A 21,232-nucleotide genomic window follows, 5' to 3' on the forward strand; every position below is an offset into this window, starting at 1 on the left:
GTATCTACTGTATGCCAGGGCTCTTCTAGGCTCCAGGGATATGGAAGACAGATGGGCCTTGCCTTGGTGGACTTTATAAATTGTAGGATGAAAGGCATTAATCAAGTAATCATGCAGATGAATGTTTCACAGCAGAGGAATGGGTGCCTTGAATGAGAGGAATCAGGATGGTGGGAGTCAATGGTAGAGTGATGCAACCAGACCAGGGGAGTACAGGAAGAGACCTTAAGCCAAGAGCTGGAGGAGAAGTCAGCTAGGAAGAAGGAGAGGGGAGAGATTCCAAGCAGGAGCATTAGCAAGTGCAAAGGCCCTGTGGCAAGAGGATGCTTGGCAAGTAAGAAGCACCTAGAGAAGGTCTATGTGGCTGGACTGGACAGAGTGAAGGGCATATGAGATGCACTGAGAGTCAGCAGACTAGACTGATCATTTGTTGGAAAAGTATAGGCTGAGTGCCTACAATGAGCCAGGAACACCAGACAAAGACCACCGCACACACGCTGCAGGCAGACCACTGACTAAGAAAAATGCTTCAGTGCAGAAGTGAAGGGCGAAGTGATCCGGAGTCACACGGGGGAGGCGGGGGCTGGAAAGGCTCCTCTGAGCTGAGAGTCTAAGAGAGTCTTTAGAGCACAGGCTCTAAAGTGGGACCTGCTTGGTGTGACTGAGGAAGGGCAAGAAGGCTGGTGTGTCCCGCGGGGAGCTTGCAGGTGAGGCTTGTGGGTAAGCCGACCCTGGATGGGAGCCACCCTGGGTTGTAACGAGGACAGCCACATTTGGAAAACCCCTCTGGCCTCCAGTGTAGGCAGGAGCTGGGGCGGGAGCTGAAGGGGCTGGGGGAGTTGGGTGCAGTGACAGATGGAACTCCCTTCTCTTCCCAGACATCCCAGAAGAGCTGCGAGGCTGAGCCCAGAGTCTTGCCCTCTCAGAGCCTCCTGCAGGAGGACGACCCAGAGCCCCCGTCCCGGCAACTGCAGGCCGCCGGTTCAAGGGGCAGTGAGCCCCGCAGCAACCTTGACCTCTCCCATGGGCCCCTGGTGGCCTTGGAGTACCTGCCCTTCTTCCGCACCTACGGGCAGCTCTTGGCTGAGGAGGAGTTGGCCCCGCGGCCCGAGGTTTGCAGGGACCGAGGAGGAGACCAGAGTATCAGACAGGAGGACTCAGAACCGCCCAGTGGCTTCTTCCCTCACTACTGCTCCAAGGAGGAGAGTTTTCCCAGCCTGGCCCTTCCTGGCAGGTGGTGTGCAGGCTCCCGTGACCCACCCACCAGGAGGGAGCTGCAGGCTTGCTGCTGCTGCAGGGTGACAGTCAGCGGCAGGTGTTCTGTGAGTTGGGGAGGCCACAGAGGGTGCAGGGGGCAGCACTGGGAGCCCTGGCAGACCTCTGTCCCGGGGCCCCGCACCCCAGGAGGCTTGACCAGGCCCCCGAGGTCGCTTGGGGCTCCTGGAGCAGCGTGTCGTTAGATAAGGGCACAGAGCCTGGAGGCAGGCTGCCTCAATCGCAGCTCGGCCACTTGCTCAGAGAGTGGCCTGGTGAATGTGTTTTAAGGCTCATGACCCTCAGTTTCCTTATAAAAGACAGAAAGTAGTAGTAGCTACTATTTGTTTAGTCCTTAGGCTCCCAGACAAATGATTCGTGTGTGTCATTTCATTTTTCCTAGTAATAGTCCTATGAGGTAGGTCTTGTTATTATTCCCATTTTATGGAATGAGCCTTGGAGAAGTTAAGCGACTTGGCCAAAGACACTGCTAGCAAGAGCAATCCTGGGATTTGAGCCAAAGCCCGTGCCCTCCAGAGTTACTAAAGCCACTGCAGCCCCACAAAGCTGGCAACTTGCCCTGTGACTGCAGGATGGAGGAGGTGGGATGAGTGGGCTCTAATCCCAGCTGGGAGCCCTGGGAGGGGCGAGTGACATCACATCACCGAGTGCTTCCCTTCTGTAGAAGGTACGGCCCTGCCTTCTTCCCCTACGCTGCTGTGGAGTGGAGGCACAGGCCAGTCCTGGGAGCCTGGCTGACCATCTTGTCTCCTGCTGACCCAGGCTGGCCCGGCAGGCCCAGACCTCATCTCTGGGCTCTCTCACTCACCGACTCGCTGCCCTATCCTGCTGGTCTCAGCAGGGCACTCCCGTGACAGCGGCCTGGATGCACCTGTCTCCAGCGACGTTGCCTTCGGGGGCCAGGCCCTTTGTGCTTCAGGATTCGTGCCTTACTACAGAACCCCTGAGGAGTGGCTGCACACGAGCCCTGGGCCTCCCGCCTGTCCACTTCGGAGCCAGGAGTCCACAGGGAAGCTGCCCACGCCTGGTGCAGCCTCCCTGTGAGGGAGCAGGAGCTGGGGGTGGCAGGAACCACCGGAGAACACCCCCCAGCGCCTGATGATCAGCACACAGGTGGTGAAATGGCTGGGGGTGAGGTTCCCAGAGCTCAGTTTGCCCTGGAACTGGAGCTGGCCTGGGACTGCAGCCTTCAGGCCTTCATTTTCCTTCCCGGCGGGAGGACCCCAAGCCCCGGCAGGCTCCCCTGTTGGGCTGGAAAGAAGACCCTGCACCCTGCTAGCCAGTGGCTCTACCCCGGGGTCTGACTCAGCAGAGGGAAGAGCTCAGCCTGTACCCTACGTTCAGCCCCACCCCCAGGAAGTGACCCTACCACCCCGGCTGCTCCCACTCATCTCTCCTAGCTGGGAAACCTGCCCAGTGGAGAGCAGCTGCCCCAAAAGTGCCTCCACAAAGCAGAGGGAGCAGGGCTGGCTGGACACCTGAGAGGCGCAGAGACCAGAGACGAGTTTGTAAATAAATCATTCCACTACAAGGGTTGGCGTTGGTGCACTAATTTGATGCTTTGAAGTAATACCTGTGGCTTCCGTTTATTGAGCATTTACTATGTACTAGGCACCTCACAGAGACCATCTCCATAATCCTTAGGGGCATACACTTGTGTCATCGCCATTCTACAGTTGAAAAAACAGGCTCAGAGAGGTTAAGTAACATGCCCAAGCTCACACAGCTCACCAACAGAGGAGCTGGGACTCACACCCAGGTCTGTCTAACCGGGGTGGGGGGGGGCCTGAGTGCTTGAGCACTTCCCCACATGCCCCTCCTCGGTGAGTCTTCACACGGCAAGGAGAGAGCCAGCTGCTGCCTGCCAGGCTCCCTTGGACCCACCCCCAGCTCTCCTTTCCTCACTGCCCCTCTGCCTTTCCTTCCCCAGCTTCCTGCTCTTCGGAGCAGCAGTCAGGACACGGCGACACAGCACACATCTGCCGAGGCCCTGCATTCTTGGACTCCGTGGACGTGCTGTCTGGTGCTCCAACTCCAGGTTCCCCCCACGCACCACAGCAGAGGGCCCTGAGGCTGAAGCACATGGGATGAGGACACATGGGTGTGTCCGCCCACCCCACCCACTCCTGGGACCGAGCACACGGACGTCAGCTTCTGTTTGAAACTGTCCTTGAGTGCCCAGTCATACACGTCATGTCCCACATTCACAGCCAGTCTGTCCTGCGGTGCTGATTCCATGACCCACACACCCCTGATGGCTGATTCCTGTTCCTGCACCAGGGGAATGACTGCACCTCCTCCCCACTCTTCCTGAGGATGAGGAAGTTGAGGAGGAGGGGAAAGAAATCAGTTGGTCACACTTCAGGTACATGGAAGAATTTCTTCTAAAAAAATCCAATTTTTGATATTTCCTGCGACTTCCCTTTGGGCTAGGGGACTTGGGGCTGGGAGTGTGATGGATGAAATCTAGGTGCCCTTGCTGGAAGACTCCTTGGCTTTGCTCTTGGAGTGGAGGAATTGGCCTGGTCCCTTGTGTGTTCCTCAGGGCCGAGTCTGGGCTGGGTCTGTGCTGGCTGGCATCCTTGAGCCCTCACTGCCCTCAAACAGTTGGGAGGTGTCTGGGTGTGAGTTAGAAACCAGGGGGGCCACTCTTTCTTTGTGCTCTCCGAGCTGGGTCCCAGGTACGGCTCCCTCGGTCCGTGTGTGGGGCTTGTAGAGCACAGGTAAGGCTGGGAGCCCTGCAGCCAAGTGCCAGGGCTGAAGAGACCCTGGAGCTTTTCAAGACTGAGAGCTCTCTTGAGGGAGTGGTTTGCAGGAAGGATCTGGGGCAGAGAGATCCTGGGTAAGGGGATGGGCTTATCTGCAAGAGCAATTTGCTTCTCATCCATCCAGCTGGCACTGGCGGGGAGCTGCTCTGTGCCGACACAGACATGAGCACACATGAGGACGCAGAGGCCGGAATAATGGTGAGGGTTAACTTTTGTTGAGTGTTTACTGTGCACCAACCACAGTGTTGAGCACTGTATATGACTTGACACATTGATTTTGACTTTGGTTAGGTACAGTTAGCAGCCCCATTTTACAGAGGAGGATGTCCAGCCACAGGGAGATTAAATGGCCAACCAAAGAATACAGAGCTGGAAAGCTTTAGAGCTAGGATCTAAACACTATCTAGCTCTGGAGTCCATGCTCTTAACTATTATGCTTGTATTAGATGTCTATTTCCATGTAATAAATTATCTCAAAACTTGGGGGCTTAACATAACAATAAACACAATTTCTCACAGCATTAAGGTTCAGGAATCTGGGAGCAGCTTGGCTGGGTGATTGTGGCTTGAGATCTCTCGTGAAGCTGCAGTTAAGGTGTTGGCCAGGGCTGCAGTCATCTGAAGGCTTGACTGGGCCTGGAGGATCTGCTTCCTCCCTCACACGGCTGGCAAATTGGTGCCGGCTCCTGGCAGGAGGCCTCAGCTCCTCACCTTGTGGGCCTCTCCACAAGGCTGCTTGAGCAGCCGCACAACATGGCAACTGGCTTCCCCAGAGCAAGTGATCCCAGAGACCAAGACAGAAGCTGTAATGCCTATTAACAACTGAGCCTCAGAAGTCACGTATTTTTACCTCTGCCATATTCTGTTGGCCACACAGGTGAGCTCTAATTCAGTATAGAAAGAGACCTCACAAGGGCATGAATGGTGAGAAGCATTGGGGACCATCCTGGAAGATGGGCTACCATGTGCTCTAATATAAGGTATAGTGCCAAATTCTGGGGATTCGTGGGGAGAGAGGGCTCATTCACCAAAGCAGGCCCTGGAGTTGGGGTGCGGCATCAGAGGGAAGTGACATTAACACTGTACTTGGGAGGGATGTGCTAAGATAACAGGGCTGTATCCCCAGAACCCAGCATTATGCCTAGTTCATGGGAGGTACTCAAGCATTCATTGTTGGATGAATGGATGAGGCATCAATAAAGACAGAAAAGGGGGCACATTCTGGTTTTATGGGGCCTAAACTTAGGGGAGGAGTGGAGGAAGGGGGATGGAAGCCACCTTGGTCATTCTGAGGCACCTTTGGAGGCTGCATGCAAGAGGAAAAGGGTGGAGCTCCTCAGGAGAAGGTGGAGAGGGGACTGGAAGAAGTGACAGGCAGGGGCAGATCCGGAGCTCGGCTGCTTTGCTGGGAGACCCGGCTGCAGCAGAACCATGTAAGGCATGGGGCAGTGGGCAATTTCCCTTCTGCACGGCCCTCCCCAGTGGACTTGTACCTCATTTAAGGCTGGTTCTCCTCAGCCTTCTCCCTGGCTACAGATTTGTCACTTAGGAAATCTCTATTTTGGAGAAAATTGAATCCACATGGTTTTGAGATTTTGTTCTTTTAAGTTTTTTCTTTGTACTTGCATCAAAAATGAGATGTCCTTGGAGTCCTTTAAATCTCCCCTCTCTTAAAAACAGGAAGTTGCTCTTTGCCATGTTCACACTGACCCTGGAGCAGAGAGCAGTGGTTTGGGGTGGGTTCCAAGCTGAGAGTTCTGTCACCCCGTCTCTTTCTTCGAGGTGTGGGGTCTTAAGTCTGGCCTTTCTTTTAATAGATGGAGAAACTGAAGTCCGGAAGGAAGAGTGCATCCAGAGACGCACAGCAAGTGGGAAGACCTGTGCTATCTCTGAGGACGGAACACGTTGCTGGTTCTCGTGCCCGCACCCCACCCTCACCCAGAGGCTGGTGAGTGTGCTGTGCGTGTGCTGGGGTGAGGGGAGTGAAGGGACACCACAGCCCTTCTGAGAGGCTGGACCAGCACAGGCCTCAGCCTCCCCAGGCAAGCCCACCAGGTTCCCACAGAGAGCAAGGCTGGTGTGCCAGGAGCCCAGGTCCGCCTCAGGGTGGGCCAGGGAGGTCTGTCCAGGTGAGATGCAGCTAGCCCCCAGATGGGTCCTCCGTCCACTCACAGGGGCAGCAGGAGGACTGGGGACCACAGATAGACAGCAGATGCCACCGCCCACAGAGTCACCTGGCCAGCCAGGGTCCTGGAGCTCAGACTCCAAGCCTTCAGCTTCCTCTCCCACAGCAGGCGAGCTCTTTTGGCTCCCGTGCTCTCTCCTGCCTGGGGTCACTCAGCTCTGCCCTCTGCCTGTGATGTGATGGATGTCCTCTCTACTGCCTCCGCAGGCCAAAATCCAGATCGTCTTTTTTAGGACCAGCTCCTTCCTGAGACTTCGGAGTCTGGCTCCTCTTCTTTTCAGCTCAGGCATGAGATGAGGTTTCCTGGTCTCCCTCGGAGTCCCGCAGCTGAAGTTTGAGCCGCCGGTGGAGGAGACTCGCCACACGGCGGCAGAGATGGGGCCGCCATTCCCGACACAGACTCCACTCTCACCATCCGAGTCACCAGCTCTCTGCACCCCAGGCAGTTCAGCACACAGCAGTGCTCAGCAGGGGCCGCTGGATGTGACCTCAGCAGCTGCGGTGGAGTCCCCCCGCCATCGCCCACCCCACGCCCCTCTTCTCCTGCGGAAATCCCTCAATCCCAGGTTTCCTGGTCCCTGACTTGCCCGGCCTCCGCTTGTCCTCAGCACAAGCCCGCTTATGCCCATCAGCTGAGAAGAAAAGGGCAGGCTTGCCTTGTTCTCAGATGTGCACAGAGCCATCTCAGCCCACAGGACCCTGGCAGGGAGGCAAGGACTGAGGGCAGCCCAGGGCGCTCCCCTTGATTCCCGAGACATCTGCTCCAGCAGCCCTAAGAATGTGAGCGTAGTTGGCAAAGGTTAATACCATCTCCCTGATGGTGGAGAAGCTGAGTCAGAGAAGTTAGGACATTTATGCACAGGGGCCAGGGCAGGGAGGGGGCAGGGCTCTGGGGAAAGTCACCTCCACTTTCTGAGGCTTGGCCAGGAGGCAGCACCTTGGTTATGAGCTGGGTCCTAGAGTCAAACAAAAGGTGTGAATCCTTAATCCTCCACTCACGGAGGTTTTGTGTGGTTTTGGAGAAATTGCTTAACCAACCTGAGCTTCATTCTTCTCACCTGAAAAGTGGGGAATTGCCTCACAGAATTCGATGAGCTAGTGTAGGAAGAATATATAGCACTGGCCCAGCTTGGAGCCCTGAGGTGGCAAAGAACCTGGTAAATCTGAGGCCTGGATGAGTCAAGGCAGGTGAAGAGATGGAGGTGTCACCTCTCCTTACTGGGGGCTCTCCCTCCAAGTACAGAGTCAGCTCCCAGGAAGCCTCAGATGGGTCCTCATCAAGGCCCTCAGAGGTCCGCTCTGGCACCCTCAGACTCCTCCTGAGCCTCCCGTGTCAGCGCCTCTTTCGTTGCCCAAGTGTATACTGGCTCTGACTCTGCCAGCCCAGTGCCAGGGAAACTGGGCCAGGAACCTCTTCTCCTGCTGCAGCCAAGCCTGTCCTTTCCTCCTGGGAGTTCCAAGTGCTGTGCAGCAGCGCCCTCTGCTGACATATCTTAAGAAGACACCCACAGCCAGCATCTCCATGGCCCAGAATTTTAGACTTCTCTGGACCCTGAGGAGACTCGTCTCTTCTCTACAAAAAGCAGAGGGGAAATTGAGCCCTGGACTGGCCCAAGGTGCCCAGTGAGCAGCAGCACCAGAAGCAGAGCCCAGGCAGCCCAGCCTCCCAGCAGCTGCTTTGTCCCCTCACTTCACAGCCACTCGCCTCTGTTACTTGACTTGGAGCATCAAATTGAATGGGCACTGGACCAAATACAGTCAGAACATGCTCTGAACAGACTCTCTCAAACAACTGTCAGTAAAAGAAGGAATCCTGCCCCAAATGAGAAACTCCAGTAGCACCTTCAAAATCACTCATCAGAGTCAGGGAAGGGACCCCAGAGCTCCCATTGTCTGAGGCCAGCACAGGAGTGATGCAGCAGGTACAAACACCCAAAGAAGAAAAACAAGACATGCATGTGTCCCACTTCATTCATTCATTTGCACTCAATCATTAGTCATTGCCGTTCATCTGCTCTGCAGCAGAGGCTTAGAATGCAGTGGCAGTGGACAAGGCGGACAGCTCCTACCCTCCTGGGCCTCCCAGGCATTGCACAGACTGACCAACATGGTGAGGGCTGGAAGGAGAAGCAGGGGGCCTCGAGAGGGGCAATGAGAGAGCCCTCTCTGCAGAGGATGTTTCAGCTTAGTCCTGGGGGAGGTAGAGCTGGCCTTGAGGATGGCAAGAGGAGGGAGCTGCAAGCAGAGGGAGCGATCAGTGCAAAGGCCCTGAGCTGGAAAAGCATCTGGAACTTTTGAGGGCCTGCAAGGAGCCGGGCTTCTGTGACACGCCAAGAAAGACCCTGGTCTCTTCTGCTCTGCCTTGTATCTGGACTCCCTCTTTGACTGCCAGCAGTCAGCAGGCCCTTCAGACTTGGTCTCCATGGCCTCCCTTTTTAAGGCCCGCTGAGCAGGGATGTCCACCAGGCCTCTGCCAGGCTGTGCAGGTCCAGAGGAGAATAAGGCAGTTCCCTCTTCTCAGTGTGTCCACAGTCCTGACGGGAAGACAGACTATAATCCATAGAGCGTGACGGCAGTGCTATGCATATGCCTGGAATGTTCTGGAAATACAGTTGAAAGATAGCAGATCCAGCATGGAGTGGGCCGTGAGTGCTTCAAGGAAGGCCTATCAGGAGAAGCTGTCTGAGTTGAGTTTCAAAGGAGTAAGGTGTAGGGGTTAGCTAGAGAAGAAGTGGGGAAAAGGGGGTTCCCAGCAAGGCAACATGTGGGCGGGCACACATGTGAAAAGCATGTGGGGCGTGGAGGACATACCACCCAGCTGGGGCTTTGGCCTGAGGGGAGGGCTGGGGTGGTAGGAGGTGAGAAGTGGAAAGGCAGCCGGACCCAGGCCCACAGACCCTCACATGCCAAGCTAAGGAAGTGGAGTTAGACTCAAGACCATGGGGAGTCATTGGAAGTCTGTCAGCCGGGGAGCAGGACCAGATTGAAGGTTTCAGAAGCTCACTGTGGCAGCTGCTGGAGGGACAGAGGATTGGGGCAGAGGGGCCCAGGGGCTTCTGTCCACCATGATCCAGGCAGGCAGAGGCACAGGGCTGGGCTGAGCCACACTGGGAGACGTCAGAGAGGGATGGATGTCGGGGCCGGGGAGGAGATGGACCCTGGACTTCACGGCTGATGGGATGAGACCTTGGGGGAGAGAGCAGAATCGAGGGTGATGCCCAGCATCTGGTTTGGGTGGCCAGCTGGGTGGGGCACTGGAGGGATAGTTAGAGAGTTAGTTAAACAGAGAGTCCATAAAAGGATGTGCTGAGTTAGAGATGACATGGGGCCATCCAAGTAGAGGAGTTGAGTAGAGGAGAGACAGGTAGGAGATGAGGTGTCGAGCTTGTGATCTGAGAGGTGACGGGTATGGCTGGGAGAGGGTCCAGGTGAGGGCCCTGAGAGTCCCCAAACGGAACGAGGGGCAGGAAGTGAGTACCGAGGACAGAGAGAAAGAGAGAGAGCGCAGTAGTCAGGGAGGCCGCCCCACCGGGTGAGGGCAAGCTTCCAGAAGACAGAGGAGAGCAGGGAGCAGGGCAGTGTCTCTGCCATGGGGTGTCAGGTGGGAGCAACTGGCCCAGGTGTAGCAAGTGGGGGACCTGGGCTTGGCCAAGGAGGTGGAGCCATGCGGCTGGAGAGACTCAGGGTGCAGCCAGGGGGCTGCAGGCCCGGGGGGAGTGGGGGGCCTTCCCTGACTGCTGACTGACACTTGACTCCCCTCAGTGCTCTCACAGCCGCCCCCATGTGGCATCTCAGGCAAATGGTCCCCTCTCTGCCAGAGACCTTCCCAAGAGCAGAGACTGACACAGACTAGGTACTTGGGAAACTGTTTACCTGAAAGGGCAAATGAGAAATGGGAAGTGGGCCACTCATTATCAAAGACTGTCAGCATCGCCCATCTGCTTATCCCCACTGCAGTGGAAGATGCTCTGGGGGTTACCTTTGGGGAAGGAGCTGAAGAAGAAAGGAAATTGGGTTTCTTTCTGACGCTAGCAACCCAGGGAGTTGATCTCTCTGTGCCTCAGTTGCTTTACCTGCTCTCTCCCAAGGGTGGAATACGAGTGTGCACGGCAGCGCTACAAATGCTGCCCCAAAGCAGGGAAGCCAGGAGCAAGTAGCAGCTCAGAGCCCTCCCCAGAGTCAGCATTCTGCTGGGTCTAGGATTCTCTGGCCAGGCCGTTGGCTGCCACGAGACCTGGGTCCTCCCCCTACCTCCGTCGTTGGTGTGCCTGCTGGGCAGATCTGTGGCCCACATTTGGGAATGGAGCACAGAGGTTCCTTCTGGAAAGGAGCCCACACCCTCCGCTCTGCTGCAGCTCATTAGCAGTTCAAGCAGCCGCTTTCTGGGCCCGGGAGGCTGTCCCAGGGCTCCGGAGCCTCTGCCTGCCAACTCAAGACTTTCTTACTTGGTGCCAACACAGGACTGAGGGAACGACAATCCGCCTGGCACCCTCTGGGTGGTCCTCCAAAAGAGCAGGCAGGCCTTGGTGAACTGGCAGGCTCTCCACCTGTGGACCGGCTTCAAGGTGAGTTCACACGATGACCACTCTTTGGAGACCTTTCATTTCTCATAACTGTCCTGGCACACGTCCCAAGCATGTCAGGGCACAGCATGGTGTGGGGGGAGAGGTGCTACTGGTAGCCCCACTCCTCTCGGCCCTTTTCGGATCAAGCCTCAGTGGCAAACTTTGTCTTGCTTTGGAAGAAGGAGCCCTGGGCAGCTGCCACACCATGATGGTCTTGATGATGTGACATAAATGTGCCAGTGGGAGAGGCCCAGCAGAGGCCCCTTCCTTCAGACATTACCCCTCACCATTTTTTGCAATCCCAGGTGCTAAGGCTGGGTCCCTGCTGGAAACTAGCAGGACACTGAGGTACACCAGTCCTCCCCTTCTTGGAGGGAGGCCAGGGAGCTCTCACTGGACCAAAAGCACCTCCACGTAGCCAGGTCACATTTCCCAGTAAGCATGGACCTCCAGCTGGGACCTGGCTGGGTGCAGGGCTGCCTACAGAGAGGGAGTCTGAGAGAGAGGTGACCACCCCTCTGCTTTCCGGGATGGCTCAGGCTGAGCCTGGGCCTGGAGGGAGCTGGGCCCCTGCAGAGTCAGACATGACCCTGGCCCTCCAGGTCTTGCTTGCTCTGGGGCCAGGGCCTGGGACATGGCTGGAATGGCAATAAGCATCACTGCCTGGGGGTGGGACAGGGAAGAGAGAGCCCATGGCTGATGGAGATCAGCACAGGCTCAGGGAGACACGAGCACCCCATGAAGCACCATTTCAGGACAAGGGGCTGGATAGGAAAGTGGAGGGCGGGGTGAGAAGTGTGTGGAGAGAGGTCAAGAGCAAAACTGTCCCTAGAATTCCTCCACCAGCTCACAGCTGGGGGGCATGAGACCCCCTGACTGGTTAGGGTCTCATTAAACCTCCCTGAGTCTCCTACGAGCCACCTCGTCTCTATTTTACAGGTGTACACAGTTAGGGTTCTACCAGAGAAACAGAACCAGAGGGAGATTCTATGTTACATAATTGTAGGGTCTGGCTGGGCAAGTGTGAAATCTGGAGGGCAGGCTGGCAGGCTGGAAATGCTCATTCCACAGGTGGCATTTCTTCCTCAGGGAAACCTCCATTTTGCTCTAAAGGCTTTCAGCTGATTGGATGAAGCTCACCCAGATTATCAAGGATAAGCTCCCAGACTTAAAATCAGTTGGCCGTCACCTCCACAGAATCCCTTCCCGGCAACACCTAGATGAGTGTTTGATCAAATCACTGGGTACCGTCACCCAGCCAAGTTGACACATAAAAGTGACCATCGCTGGGATGACCCCCAGTGCCTGCTCACAGCTACTGTGAGGGGGAGTGAGGAAGTAAGACTGTGCACAGACTCTGGCTTGAAAACATCCTCAGGGCAAGGCAGCTCTGGCTCTGTGTGCTTGTCTGGAGCGTGCGGGCAGTGCGTTTGCGGGCTGGTCGGAAGTGTTTGAGCCAAGGAGGCTGAGCTGGGTTTGGGTCTGCCTGTCTGCAGGGTGTGGGGGCCGGCTCAGAGAGCCCTGGGGGCATTGTGGGTGGGGCATCAGCGGCTTCGGGGAGCTTCAAGGCAGGCACTTCCAGAGGCACAATGTGCTGCCTGGCCACCCAGACCTCACGCCCAGGCAGCTCTCAGAGGAAATTTCCAGGCTAGCCTCATCCCTCCTGAAAGCCTGGCCAGGGGCAGGCTGAGAGTTTTCAGGGCTCTGGAAATTCCCACCTGGCCCGGGTGCTCTCAGCAGGGGGCTGTGTGCCCTCAGCCGGGGGTGCTGCAGGACCTTCAAGTATGGGTGGGGTCTCCCCTGGGCTCTCCACTGTGGCAGCCAGGTCTTCTGGGAATAAGCTCAAATCTGTCCTCACACAGCTAAACCTATAACTCAGGTGCGACAACTTTCATCTCCTAATCTGGACCAGTTTTCTAAAAGGTTAAAATCTGTGTGTCATACAATCATTTCCCTAGGAATGGGGATAATAATAACACCCATCTCACAGGGCTGCTGTGAGGAGTAAGTCCAGGTACAGTGAAGGGGGCCCGATTTCAGTGCCCAGGAAATGTTGAACATTATGAAGAGCGAGTACTTATTTAGCGCTGATTTGGAGCCTGCCCCTGGGCTAGGTGCTTTCCACACATTATTTCAGTAATTCAGGAAGAGATAGGGTTTTGAAACCGGGGGGCTGGATAAAGGTGTGGAGTGCAGGCGGGAGAAGAGCCCCTGACCACTAAAGTTGTTATGGAAAATTGTGTGTCCTTTGTATTTTATAGCGAAACTGTCCATGGCTTTCAATCAGCTCAAAGAATTGAGAACTGCTGGTTTAGTTGATAGTTGGATATTCAATTATAATTATTTCAGCTCTGTTTTAGCTTAAAAGAGGATGTGTCCACCCAGCTAAATAATCCTATCACAGAGAGACCTTGGTGTTTGTAATCAAATACTTCTGGACCTCGGATAAAGCCTTCCTCTGTACCTCTTGTCATGAACTTTGAAAAATGTCCCTGAAATCATTTCCAGTGTCTCGGAGGAGATGTGAAGAACTACCATAACTACCGGTGGACACTCCCTCGCCCGGCCCGCGCGCTGCGCCTTTAAGGTCTACTGGGGGCGTGATGTCAGCTGCCCGCGGGCGCTTGGAGCGGGACCCGGGCGGCCCGCGCGCTTCGGCGATTCCGAGCCATTCCGAACCCGACGTGGAGGAGGACCTGCCGGGAGCTCCGCGTCCCTGACTTGGCCCGACCGGCGCGCTCGCCCGTGGGCCATGACCAGCAGACCCTGAATGGGCACCGACCCGGCTCCGGGAACGCGAGGCTCCGCGGCCCCGGCCATGGGCAACTTCCAGCTGGAAGACTTTGTGGCGGGCTGGATCGGAGGTGAGCGCATCCCCGCATGGGAGGGACCCCCAGAGGTGAGTGCGCTGACGGGACAGCCCGGCCCGAGAGGAAGAGAGCGAGCCAGCCGGGAGTTGCGCAGGCGGAGTTGCCACGCCGTGCCGGGTCAGGGAGCTCCGCGCCCGGGCGCTGCCCACACGCGCCCTAGGTGCGCGCTGCCCGCCGCCCGGCTGGTCTTGCCGCTCCTCGCCTGCTGCCGCGACCCCGGGGGAGATTCATCCCGAGCCTGCGATTTGCCTCAAAGTTTGGGTCCGCGGAACTTGATCCTGTAATGATTAAACCGCTGGTCAAAGCGGACAGCCAATGGAACGTCCCGGCGAGTACACACCCTTCGGCGCCCTGGTGCACACCTGAGTCTGGGGACTCTGGGCTCACAGGAACTCGTGTGTGAGGGTGGCGTTTGACCGCCGCCCGCCCCCGCGCGCGGGATGCGGAGCCCGGCCTGGCGGTCAGGCCGACCCTTGTGGCGTCGGGCTGCGGGGAGCGGAGCGCAGAGCTGGGAGCCCAGCACCGGCTGCAGGTGTCCGCTGCCAGATAGGAGGAACCCTTCACGTTTTCAGCACAGCCAACTGTCACGCCTCTCCTCGGGCACTGTTGGGCCCGCCGGTCCCTTCCTACCACTCTTGGAGCCGCTCTCTGCTGAGCCTGGGGTGTGTTTGCTTGGGCGATAGTCGCATCCATTGCCTTGCTGCTCCATTCTTCTCTTTCCAATAGGTCTATCCCTCCTCTTTGCTCAGCTATTGGGGGGGGACGGGGTTGAGGGACTTTGCTTATTGTCAGATATAGCCTTTCTTTTGGCTCCATCTAAGAGGACCATCAGAAAAGAGCTGTTGGCGAATGCAGCCCCTCCCCAAAGTGAAATCCTGAGACACTCAGGTAGAGGCTATGGCTAGCGTGTTTGTGCCCCACCAAGTGTTCTAGGTATGGAGACCAGGAGATTTGTAGGAAAGGAAAAAAAAACAAAAAAAGTAACTAACCAGCTAGGATCCCGGGTGGTTCCCCTTCTGGTGGCACCCTCCCACCTCCTAGCAGGAGTCCATGTCTGTCCCCCACAGGTGACAGGTGGCTGCAGGGCCCCTGCTTCTCACCCTCCCAAGCAAAGGTGATTCCTCTCACTGGGGGCAGTTCTTTTGCACAGGCTCCCTTGGGTAGGGCTGAGACCTGCCTCTCCTAACTTTGCCAGTCAGGGGGCTGTGCCCAGGGATCTACCAGGCACATCCAGACCCTCTTTGGACAACCTTTCAGCCATTCGGAGGGAGAGGCTTTCCTCGGCTGCCCTTTAAATAGTCAGACCAACTTCAGTAGGGCTGCCAGGGGCTTGGTTTGAGAAATGTCCTGGAGGGTAAGACTGTCAGAGTAGCTCAAAATCTCTGATGACACAGAGACCCTCCCCAACTCACACAGCAAGTAGTGGGTTGTCCTTTATTCTGCGATTGCCCTTACTTTGTTGATGTCAACATGGTTTTGTTTGTTTTTGTTTTTGCTTCCATGAAATGAACATGAATATATAGTAGCAGTGAATACTTCATAAGTGTCAGGTGCTGTTTAAATGCTACATGGATACTTTTAAAGCAACTTTATTGAGGTTATTTTACATATCATAAAATCCACTCATTTCAAGTGTACAATTTAGTGATTTTTAGTAATTTTACCAAGTGGTGCAACCATTACCATAAACTAGTTTTAGAACATTTCATCCCCCGGTAAGATCCCTCATGCCCATTTACAATTAAACCCCATCCCCTCCCTCTCTCTCTGGGCAACCACTTTCAGGCTCTATAAATTAACATTTTCTGGACACTTTATATAAACAGAATCATACAATATGTGGTCTCATGTCTATGTATATTTCTTTATAGCTCTATGAGGTAGCTACTATCATTACATGCCCATTTGACAGATGAGGAAATGGATACTCAGAGAAATTCAATGACTTGCCCAAAACCATACATCTAGGATGAACACTAGGATTCCAACCCAGACAGTCTGGTACCAGGGCCATTTTAAGCCCTGTACTCATCTTTAGCTGTTTTCTCTCTCAATGACCTGCCATGATAAACTTTCACCATTACATCCTTCACATTTTGTTTGAAATTTTACCGGTCTGTAATATCCCAAGGTCTGGAAACCACTGACCTGATAATTCTGTTTCTTATCTTGTATCCCTGCTTTCAGATGGGTGGACTAATGAGTATGCAGGGAGATAATGGCCCAAGGCTGGGTCTGGGGCTGCTGCCCTGGGCTGAGGAATGCAGCCAGAGCCTGAGGACCAGAGATCCTTCCTTCCCCTGAAGGGAGGAGTTCCTGTAGAGTGAATGGCCTGGCTTTCCGCTGCCCACCATCTTTCTGCCTCTGCCCCGTTCTGTGGGAAGGAGGGGTTGAGAGGGGCCTAGAGGTTCTAGACCAAGGGAACATTTGTTCTGGAATAGCTGGTTTCTCTGCCCTGTAGATATGTAATATTCCAGGACCCCTGATCTGCCCTACCTGGTGCAGTCACTCCTGCTAGCAGAGACACTTCCTTCCTCATCAGCGCGATGGGGAATTGGTCTCAGAAGGATGGCTCCTGTTTCAATCTCACAATCACTGCCTTCTGTGGCATGGCCTCAGGGCTGTCTTGCTTGCCTCCAAAATCGTTCTGGCCTTCTGAATGTGTGTGTGGATGGGCATTTTTCATTGAAAAGATCCAGAGTATCCATCACCTTTTCAAAGAGGCCTTCTTAAGAAAAAAATCAATAGGGATGGCAGCCCCTTTTGAGCATCCTGTACGTGCCAAGCTCTGCTGGTACTTTACATTTTTTACTTCATTTCATTCTTAAAATGGAACCGTGAGGTAGGTGCTAATATTATTCCCACTACACATGCTAAAAGGGAGGTGTAGAAAAGCTAAATAACCTGCAGGTACCTGAAAAGTTTCTGGGTTTTCTCTTCATACCCTCCCTCTTTTTTTGAGGTGAAATTCACATAACATAAAATTAATCATTTGAAAGTATACAATTCAGTGACATTTAGTACAGTCACAGTGTTGTGCAACCATCTATCTAGTTCCAAAGCATTTTTCTCATGCCCAGAGAAGTTTCTGGACCCATTAAGCAGGTACTGCCATTTCCCCTCCTCCAAACCCTGGCGGTCACTAATCTGCTTTCTGTCTCTATGGATTTACCTATTCTGGATAATTCATATAAATGGAATCATACAATATGTGACCTTTTTTGTCTGGCCTCTTTCACTTTGCATAATGTTTTCCACATTCATCTACACTGCAGCATGTATCAGTACTTCATTCCTATTTATGTCTAGTAATATTCCATTGTACGGATATACCACATTTTATTTAGCCATTCATCCAGCAGTGGACATTGGGCTGTTTTTACCTTTTGGCTTTTTTGAATAGTGCTGCTATAAACATGTGTGTATATGTACTTGTTTGAGTGCCTGTTTGCAGTTCTTTTAGGTATATTTCTAACAGTGGAATCGCTGGGTTATAGGGTAATCCTATGTTTAACTTTGTAATAAGCCAAACTGTTTTCCACGGCAGCTGCACCATTTCACATTTCCACCAGCAATATATACGAGTTCCAATTTCTCTATATCATCACGAATACTTGTTATTTTCCTTTTCTTTCTTTTTTTTTTTTTATTATAGCCATCCTAGTGGGTGTGAAGCAGAATCTCACCGTGCTTTTGACTTGCATTTCCCTAATGACCAATGATGTTGAGCATCTTTTCATGTACTTGGCCGTTTGTATATCTTCTTTGGAAAAATGTCTATTCAAGTCCTTTACCCTTAAAACAATTTTTTTTTCTTTTTAGTTGTTAGAGTTCTTTACATATTCTGGATATTTGACCCTTATCAAATATTCGATTTGCAAATATTCCCCCCCGCCCCTTCTGTAGGTTTCTTTACTTTCTTGAGAGTGTTCTTTTATGCACAAATGTTTTTAATTTTTATGACATCCAATTTTTCTTTTGTTGCTTGTACTTTTGTTGTCATATATAAGAATCTGTTGCAAATCTACATTCGTGGAGATTTCCCCCTATATTTTAGCATATGATTTCTATAGTTGCAGTGCTTCCATTTAGGTCTTTAGTTTCTTTTGAGTTAACTTTTGTATATAGTATGAGGTAGAGGTCTATTTATTCTTTTGCATGTGGGTAGCCAGTTATCCCAGCACCTTTACCTCCCTTTTCTTAGGGTACTTGTTTCTTGAGGCAGGACCCAGGTTTTACTCCATTTTCTTTGCCTTCCTCCATGCGTGAGCCTGTGCCTAACACACTGGGGGGGGGGTCCCCTCTGGTGACTGGGCATTGACTGAATAAGTGAATGTAAGTGTCTGAGTCCTCTGTTCTGCCCTAAGAGCCAGCCAGTACAAGCGAGGAGTCCAGGGACTGAGTAACCAGGAAGTCCTCTTTGATCCACAGGTGCAGCGAGCGTCATCGTCGGCCACCCTCTGGACACAGTCAAGGTACAGTAGCCGTGTTGCCATTACCTTTTGGAAAGGGGCCTGGAGTGAGTCTGACTCCGGGAATGTGCCTGCTGTTTCTGACCCCCAGAAGGCCACCAGCGCAGGGCAGGCTCTCTGTGCCAGTCCACGGGGGCGGAGCGCTAGGAGGCCCGGTTGGAATGCTCCCCCCTCCTTGCTGGGCAGTGATTTTGTTTTTGTGAAGCTCCATTTCTGCCTCCAGGCTCTCATGAGCTGCAGGGGAGGGGTGGGGCACTGTGAGTGCTCTCCTGCAAGCCTCTATTGAGCGAAGGAACCAGAATCTGGGCCCATAATCTAAGGTTGGGCCATTGGAAAAGATACTCCAGGCACAGAGAACGGCATGGGCAAAGACAGTGAGGTGGGGACACCTCCAGGGGGCCATGCTTCAGAAGGGCCAACATGGCCACTTCTGCTGATGCATCAGGTTTCTGAAAGCAGCTACAGATCAGAATCCAGGAGAGGTAGGTCGGCACTCAATCCTTGGAGGCCTTGAACTTCAGGTTAGGACTCTAGACTTAGGTTGGGAATGGGAAGCCGTTATAACTTGACGGAGCCAGCAAAGCCACCTGGCATTGGGATCATCCACGCTTCTTGTTCTACACATGTGGAAACTGGCCCAGAAAGGGGAAGGGTGTCACCTCAGGTCATACAACAAATCGAAGCCTTGAGGAGTGAGATGTTACAAAGGGACATTCTTTGGGTCCACCCCTACCCCTGCCACCTGTCCCCATGGCGAGCAGCACTCGCAGCTGTACCCTGAGAACGTGGCCACAGATAGTGTCTCCTCACCCTGACTTCCACGTTTGTATCTAACGCTCTGCCAGGATCGTGCACAAAGAGGGCCTCCCAGGCCCTTCTCCAGTGGCCACTGTGGTCCGCTTTCTCCCCATCTTCCTCCCTGCGTGACCGTGGGCCCCTCCTCAGTCAGAGCCCAGGCCTGCTCTCTTCTTGATGGGGAGGTCAGCCTATGTGTCTAAATAGTTAAAGGTATTTCCTGGCTCCTCACATCCCTCACACAAGCCCAGCCTTTTGCTCATACATCAAATGCATCTTGGATGCTTTCTCTGTGCAGGCACTGTGGGGCTGGCAGGGCAGCAGTGGTGGACAAAGCAAGTCCAGTCCTTGCCCCGGCAGGCCTAACAGCCACATTTCTGACCCAGGCAACCAGTGTCTCTCCCTGGTAGAGCATCCTTCCCTCACCTGCAGCTTGGTTAGGGGATGGTAGAGCTTGTTGGAACCCCCATCCTCATCCCCTGCCCCTGGCACAGGCAAGCCTGGCCACTCTTTGCCTGGCCACATGTCACCTGTAAAGACCAGGACTCTCCTTCTTTTCTCCACTCTGCCCGCTGAGCCTCTGCAGGGAACCTTTCCTGATACATAAATTCTTGTCTCTGTTCAGCCTGAGAACCTCTCTGCTGAGGGTCCCAGCCTAAAGATGCTGGCTTACATGGCTGGCCTCTGGGTCCAGCCCGGGGCTGTGGCCTGGGGCCCTTGTTTCTCTACAGAACATCCCCCTTCATTCTGGCTGGTATTTTCTGTAGAGTTTCTGTTCACTGAGAAAGGTCTGGGTAAGAGCCTCAGAGTCAGAATAACCTGGAGTCCAGTTCCAGCCTCCCACATACTCTCCTGTGCCTAGGGCACAGCACTTAACCTCCCCAAGCCTCGGTTTCTTCGTCTGTAAAATGGGCAAAGAACACCTCCCTGGTGGGGCTGTCTTGAGGATTGTCAAGTGGCAGTGAGGATAGAGCAGTGAGCGATCCCCTCCTGTCCTGAAGAATACACACATTGGAGTGTGGGGAGGCAGATGAGTGACTTGTTCCTGGTTCCCAGGCTCGCCCCTGGGAGAGCCAAGCTAGAAGGATCCGGGCTGCTGACCTGGGTCAAAGACTCATTCCCTGCCCGCAGCTGCCTCACCACAGGTGGGAGAGCCAGCACTGGCTACTTGGTGGCAGTAGAGCTGGGGTCAGGATTCACTGCTGGCTCCCGGCACAGCTGGTGCATTTAAAGTTTATGTCTGATGCAATGTGACCAGGGTTTTCTACTCAGGGCTCAGCTCTCTATAGCCCAGCTAGAGCACTGTAAGAGAATAAATTTGCATTGTTTTAAGTCACTGAATTTATCATAATTTGTTACAGCAGCAATCGAAACATATACAGGGAATCAGCTTTCTTCATCTGTGAAGTGGGGATAGTATCCATGCCTCAGAGCATTTGTGGGATTCTGTGAGATAAGTTCCATAAGATTTCCAGTGTTTTCCCAAGTATGCAGTTGGTGCATACTAAATGCTAGCTCCTGTTGCAATTGGAGGCCTTAGAGGCTTGAGCTGTGCTGCTGACCTCGGTGGCAGCTTCCTCAAGAACTGACAGACTTTTGCTCTGGTCTAGACCCAGAGTGAAGTGTGCCCTGGGCTCTTCTGTGGCTTTTCTCAGACCCTCTGCCTGTCTACGGATGCCCCCAGTCACCAGAGCCAGCCTCCATTAGAGGATGCCACAGTTTCACCCTCCGGTCCCTCAGTTAGCCAGTGCAAAGGGCCGAGTGCCACGGCCACGCTCGGCTCCGGGGACGAGAGGGAAATACAAGACGACCCTGCCCCAGAGGGGGAGCCCGAATAAACCCTAAGTAAACAGACGAACAGATCACATCATTGCAGCATTTAAGGTCAGACCCAAAAGATGAGCAGAAGCTGGAGAAAGAGCCTTCCAGGGGAGGAACGCAGGTGGAACGTTCTGGAAGTGAGAAAAAACTGATGCTCCAGGGTCCAGGAATGTGCCGTGTGGCAGGCACAACGGATGCGGAGGAAATGACATGTGGGTGGGGAAAGCCACTCTTCTGGGTGCTGGTTAAGGGTGGAATTTATTCTGAGTTTGGTGGGAGGCCACTGGAGAGCTTGAAACAGCAGTGACAAACATTCATCGTTGTTTGGAAAAGATTAGTCTGACTGTTGTGTAGACACAGGTAAAGGAGTTGGGGTGGGGGAAGCAGGAGGCCAGCGAGGAGCCCAGCCCATCATTAGGGTGAGAGATGCAGGGGTTCTGGAGATGAGAAGAGCAGGTTGCTCCTGGGAGTATTTAGGAAG

At 53.9% G+C, this 21,232-nt stretch overlaps 1 protein-coding gene across 5 annotated transcripts in view; it reads left to right on the forward strand.

The window, feature by feature from the left end:
• Positions 1-13,477: 13,477 nt before the first annotated feature.
• SLC25A48 (solute carrier family 25 member 48) overlaps positions 13,478-21,232 on the forward strand; it is a 49,636-nt gene continuing 41,881 nt past the window's right edge. For all 5 annotated transcript variants that reach the window (XR_009700770.1, XM_061188203.1, XM_061188205.1 and 2 more), the window contains exons 1-2: positions 13,478-13,657; positions 18,095-18,138. Coding sequence is in view for 4 of the 5 variants with exons in the window: in XM_061188203.1 (XP_061044186.1) it covers positions 13,564-13,657; positions 18,095-18,138 (138 nt within the window). In the remaining variant the exon portion in view is untranslated. The remainder of the gene's footprint in view (positions 13,658-18,094; positions 18,139-21,232) is intronic.

Source organism: Eubalaena glacialis, chromosome 4 (assembly GCF_028564815.1).
Source record: "Eubalaena glacialis isolate mEubGla1 chromosome 4, mEubGla1.1.hap2.+ XY, whole genome shotgun sequence".
Classification (NCBI taxonomy): Eukaryota; Metazoa; Chordata; class Mammalia; order Artiodactyla; family Balaenidae; genus Eubalaena; species Eubalaena glacialis.